At 38.3% G+C, this 6057-nt stretch overlaps 2 protein-coding genes across 2 annotated transcripts; both read right to left on the bottom strand.

The window, feature by feature from the left end:
- Nucleotides 1-392: 392 nt before the first annotated feature.
- Nucleotides 393-1502, bottom strand: LOC140937906 (galanin receptor type 1-like). The gene has a single exon (XM_073387474.1). The coding sequence runs from the start codon at nucleotides 1500-1502 to the stop codon at nucleotides 393-395; it is 1110 nt and encodes a 369-aa protein (XP_073243575.1).
- Nucleotides 1503-3480: 1978 nt separating this feature from the next.
- On the bottom strand, nucleotides 3481-5667 carry LOC140937905 (substance-P receptor-like). Its single transcript, XM_073387473.1, has one exon. It carries the CDS (start codon nucleotides 5665-5667, stop codon nucleotides 4489-4491), a length of 1179 nt encoding a protein of 392 aa, XP_073243574.1. The 3' UTR covers nucleotides 3481-4488.
- Between the last annotated feature and the right edge of the window lie 390 nt (nucleotides 5668-6057).

Raw genomic sequence — 6057 nt, 5'->3', positions numbered from 1 at the left:
TTATCTATATTGAAGGAGTTTAAGCCTTCTCGCGCTCGCAAAATGATAAAACTTTTTACATTTGATAACTCGTTTCCGCCATTTACACGACATTCTTGCTAAAACTGGTAGTAGAACGACGACGGTTACCAGGTTTTCCCGCCAAAATGACGCTGGTTCACGCGAGCGCACTTACTTAGTAGAAATCTCGTACTCGTAGTCGTACTCGTCTCAGAATCTAAAGGTCTCTAATGCAAAGCTGTGATTTTGTAACATTGCCAACGCAGACGGGGATGGAAGTCTGCTTGGGAGGCTATACCAAAGACGCGTTATTGGCCTATATCAACTCAAACTCAAAGACCAACCCTGTATTCCATGGTTTTTCGCCTGATGCAATCAAGTCATGATTGCCGTTATGCTGAATATCCGTCATGTGCCGAACGCTCCTCTTCAGAGACCTCTCCGTTAATAATCCTTTCATTGTCGTCCGACCGTTTAGTTTTGCTGTTCATTCTTGAGCTGTGATACATTAGGTCTTCAGCGGGTATATTTTCAATGACGACTCTTTCAACGCAGTAGCGATTACATGTAAAACAGTTGAATAATGTAGCCAAAATTTTCATGTATTCCTTTCGGAAGTGTTTCGACATAATTCCGTATATAAAAGGATTTATGGAGGCGTGTATGGTCTGCAAAGTTGTAGAAAAAATGAAAATTGCTCCTCCGATTTCTTTCTCCTTTTTATTTCCAAAGTGGTATAACATCCAGGCGATTTGATGCGGGGCGCTGCACAAACCAAACATGATTATCACTGCCCCTAGTACTCGAATTATTTGTATGTTATCCTTTCTTGTAATGTGTCGGTACTTAAGTGCTCGATTTTCATTTAAGCAGGTTTGTGGACGTTTGTTCTTCATTAGAAACAATCCGATTTTCACGTAGGCACTTGTTATAATGATCAGCGGCAAAATGACCTTTAATAACAAGAAACCGATGATATAAGCGTCTTTGTATCTCACCGAGGGCCATTTTCCTTGGCATTTTCCCTGTGATGTAACCATGGCAACAAGCAAGGTTGGTAAATTGATAATCAATGACAACAGCCAGATAGTGAAGATCCAGCAATAGACTCTTTGTTTTCGCACTTTTGGCTTGTGCGGATAACACATGATCCGACATCTTATAACCGCCATGGAAGTCATGGTGAAAATACTTGCACAGAACGCAATAGTAGGGAGAGGCCGTATGGCGGTACAGTAGAACAAGCCTGGTTTTAATGCCAGAAAAATGTAACTTATCAAGCACACTCCAACGAACAGTATGTCAGAAACAGATAAGTTAACGATGAACAGATCGTTTATAGGCCTTTTGGTCTTTCTTTTCACTACTGCTATAACAAACGCATTGCCAATAAAAGCAATAATAAAAACAGCGGAAGTTATTACCACTTGGGACCGGAAGTCAAACATGCTCTGATCCTGGGCAGAGATGTTTTGATCACTTTTTCCTGAGCTGTTATTCATGCCGGATTTGGTTTTGTTTTTCCCTTGTTTTCTTTCCTTTTTTGTCAATTGTTTCTCCTAGTTAATCTGTAATAACTCTTCACTGAGTTGAAGAGCAACGGAAACCGTTTATTCAGATGCTTTTAAGTCCTGTGAAAAGAAAATGTATATTGCAGATGACAATTAAAAATTTATTCTCTACTTAATGGTCATGGAAGTGATGTACATAATTGAGTCATCTTGTTTAAACGCAGGATAAAATAAATAATTAAGTTTAACTCATTTTTCATATTGTAATAGTTTCTTCTTTTTTTTCAGAAGTTTCATATCATTACCATTGAATACCTCTGTTAAATACGGAACATCGTAAATTACCTTCTCGAGTTCGAGAGTTATCTCATTTAGCAAAGCAAAGAGAGTACAGTAGTAATATACTGTTTCAGTTTCTTTCATTATCAGTTCTAGCACAAAGTAAAGTTAAACGGATTCGTTTATAAAAAAAAACTACGGCCGGTAAATAAAACCTCCATCTGGTGATAAAGGCATTGAAAGAAACCTTGACATAGTTCAGCGTCAAAGGGACTGTTTAAAAGGAATAGTTGTGAAGCCAAAATAGTATATATAGTAATAATAATATTAGAAGAAATCTCGATATACTTTAGCGTAAAGAAAAACGGTTTAAAAATAATTGTAAAACAAACATTAAACAGCTAAGAAAAAGGGTGTTCACTTGCCTAACTAGGCCGAACAGACGGAGGCAAACCAGAACAGTCTCAATGCTCGGATACATTCTATGACAGACTTTTAGTAGTTTTCAGTTAACTGATGCGAATTCTAGTATGTGTTTCGTGAGGACAAATGGCACTTGATGTTGTAATATGGATTAAGTCTCTTAAAAAGGTCAATTCTCGTTTTTTTTCTCGTAAACAGAAGAAGTCTAAAATATATCAAAATGGCGAATGATAAATGTTGTTAAAGACAAAGTTAGCAGGGCGTGAGTAAGGTTCAGTGTTAAATGAACGTTCGCATGACCATAATATGAATCTGATTATTAAATGCTTGAAAAATACCTGGAGAATGAAATGCTAACACTTTAGCGAGAGGTAGAGGCCGAGTGCAGGCTTTACAAGGCAGCGTTTAAAAAAGATTTACATGATTCACTTTATTGTGCATAGAAGTAATCTCAAGTGCAGCTGTTCATACGAACAATATTATGGGCTATTGAAATTTCCGGTACAATATCAGTTATTTAGTTTAGGCTGTTACAACTTAACACGATTGCTTACGTATTGCATTAGCAGTTAAAATTGTTTGGCAATTTACGGGTAAAGTTCAGCCCCGCTACTCTTACACCCAGTGTATTCTTCTCAACGATTCAACTTCTCAACGAGGCCTCGTGTTCAAACGTTGCTTTTGAATGGATGCCCCATTTAAGAAAATTTTGAGCCAATTGGGTGTCAATTGATCTCGCCTCGACAAACATGTATACACAGTAAAGTTAAATATGTCTAAGATTTTGCAGATGTACCGGCTATTCTTGAGCGCATTCAATAAAGTCGAGAAGGATTTAGACCTCTGAAAACAACAACAACAACAAAAGCGTCCAGAAAAAGCTAAAACGAGTTGAACTCTTCAACGATAACACAGCAATATGCTAGGGATGGTAAAACGGCCTGATTGAGATAATGTTGTAACCGATTTACCGGGGATCTTAGACCGTATTTTTGTTTTTATAGAAAACTGTTTTTTCTTTTCAAAAGACTAATTTTGGCATAAAAACTAAACGATTACGACTTCTAAGTCATATTCTTCCAATCTCTTTCGCCGACGTTTATTTCAAGGGAAATAATTTATTTTCTAGTAAGTGCTCGGTTCTAAAGCACACAAATAAAAGTGAGGTCTATAGAGCACCTTTACACTACTATGTGTAACCCTACTTTAACAAAGTGTATTGTTTGATTGCTTAGTAGTGTGTAATAGAGACCTTTAGATTCGAGGACGAGATTTAACTTAAGGTTTTTTTCACGTATTCTCAAAAGAAAGACACCCCGGAAAGCTTCATTTTACGTTTATTTACCCGAAAAAATAGCACCATTATTCTTACAGGAGGAGGTTAGGCCCTCTCCTGATCGCAAAATGACGAAACTTTTAAAATTTTTTGATAACTTTTTTCCGCTACTATAGCCCGGGAACAGGCTCCTTAGTGGGAAAAAAGGCAAGAAACGAAGAAACGACGGCTATCACATTTTCCAGCCAAATGACGCACGCTCCTTACTCAGCATTGAGACAATCTCGTTCTCGTACTCGTTCTTAGGATCTAAAGGTCTCTAATGTTGTATTTAGTCCTCGTTGAGGCCTACAAGTGCCTGGTCAGTTTCTTCCTGGATTATTCAGTGTATAGTCTTGCTTATAACGGATTATTATTTTTAGCGCTAAACTTGAAATTAAACGGGTTCTTTGTTGGCGCAAAGACTTGTGAGTGCGAGCTCCACGCGTGTGTCTGAGAAAACATATAGCACTTCGGCACCAGTGGCCTTTAGGCCTTGGGAAATTCGAGAATAAACTTTGGGTTGCAAATTGTTTTTTCGGAAAGATAGTGCTTTCCACATTTGCGCGCTTTAATTTTGAAAAAATTACAGATTCTGCAATAGCCAATCAATTGAAGAGCCTAGGAAGGTCTTTTTTCTATTGTAAGATTGATACGAGAAAGTGCAGTTATCCTGAGTTATTTTAAAACATACGAAAAGAAGAGACTATCCACTTATTAGATATGATTGGACTGTCTACTGAAAGATTCAGTGGCGGGCCTGTGGGAGGGCCCTGTTGCGGCTATCACCTTATTCTATTAGACCAAACGACGAGAAAAAATTAATTCAGTGGACGGGTCCCCTCTCATCTTAGATCTGAACCCGCCACGAATACTTGTTTCTTATGCCTGCCAAACTTTGAGGTTTCCTTAAAATTTATCGGATATCGATATTGAAATATCCAAGAGTTGACCGGGCTTTTAGAGCCTAGAATCCTTAATTTCCGATGGGTCATGTTCCAAAGATAAATTTTGATGCAGTTCCATAACTGAAGGAAACTCGTCATTATTTTCCATTTTTTCAGTCACTCCTTCATTCCTGCGTGAATGGGTTGAAAAGACATTGTCGTCCCCGTAACTGTAGTTTTCATTTGGTTTTATCTGAGCTGAAGTAGATACGCGATGATCATGTCGCCTTCTCCAAACACAACCAAGCTGACGGCAACGCAAGTTACACGTCGTAAGCGAGGTTTTGAATTCTTGACGAAAGTACTGCATAAAAGTCCCATAAATAATTGGGTTTGCACAGCTGTGTAAATACATTGTAATGGGGGAAAACTTTAATAACTGATTTGCAATTTCTTGGTGTGATGTTTTTCCAATCACTGGATCCAGCAACAACCAGGCAAGATGATTAGGCATCATGCATACTGCAAAGAATATTACGACAGTCAAAACTGCTTTTACTACTTGCATGTTGTGCTTTCTCGCTTCTTTAAAAGCGTTATTGTTCAGACTGTTAAGGAATTGGTGTGAGGCTTTCTCCAGTCTGAGATAGAGAATAATTCCAATATATGCTGCTGTGATAATTGTTAGAGGCAGGAAGTACTGGATGACTAGAAGCGTAACTGTGTAGATGCTGCTGTAAATATGGGCAGGCCATCCAGGTTCTGTGCATTCATAAACGCCAGCTGTTGTTACTATTGGAAGTGGCAATGTCAAAACCAACGATATTATCCAGATCCCACCAATCACAAGTCGAGCGCGGCTTTGTTTCATCCTTGGATTTAGAGGCTTGGTTATTACTTGATGACGTTCAAGTGCCATTGCTGTCATGGTAAACACACTGGTTGACAACAAAACTGTAGACAAAGGGCGCATGCCCTTGCGATAAAAACTGTTGTAAGGAGATGTCGCCAAATCCACGTAAACATCGCTCGAAAGACAAACGAAAAACAAATCCGATATGGTTAAGTTCAGAATAAACCAGTCGTTTGCAGTTCTTCTTCTCTTTCGTTTTAAAGAGATGAGGACAAAAGTATTGCCCACTAATCCTAGAGTAAAAATTAAACAATAGACTGTTGGTCGTAGAATCCTGCTTAAAGAATTGACACGGATGCTGTCTTGGCTTTCTGTAGGTGGCTGAGAGCTGTTGTACATTGTTGGTACTATCAAGGAAAGACAAACAAAGTGATTTATCAAAAAGCCTGGTGTGTATGGTAGCCACAAATATCCTCTCCGAAGAATGTTCACTATTCTTTTTTAACTGAGAAAAACCTGGTAAAAACTTGAAATGTTATTAAAACACATTCTGCGCAGAGGCAATGAGGCCATAAGTATAGATGGTTTTCACACTGACGTCATCAAATTGTAAAGTCAAAATAGCGAGGTTTTACGAATTCTTATTTACACTGGGTTGAAGACAAACAAAAAGTAAACCTTTGTACAAGTTTCCATTCCCGTAACATGTTTCATTTCAAAAGTACAGCAATTTGAACGTTCGAGCTTTCACAGTGCGTGACAACAAAATAAGAATGCTGTCTCGTTGAA

This window comes from Porites lutea, chromosome 5, assembly GCF_958299795.1.
Source record: "Porites lutea chromosome 5, jaPorLute2.1, whole genome shotgun sequence".
Classification (NCBI taxonomy): Eukaryota; Metazoa; Cnidaria; class Anthozoa; order Scleractinia; family Poritidae; genus Porites; species Porites lutea.
This window is presented reverse-complemented; position numbering and strand designations above follow the sequence as displayed.

Excerpts from the sequence above, each read along its gene's own strand:
- LOC140937906 (XM_073387474.1), bottom strand. The coding sequence starts at position 1,502 with ATGAATAACAGCTCAGGAAAAAGTGATCAAAACATCTCTGCCCAGGAT.
- LOC140937905 (XM_073387473.1), bottom strand. The coding sequence starts at position 5,667 with ATGTACAACAGCTCTCAGCCACCTACAGAAAGCCAAGACAGCATCCGT.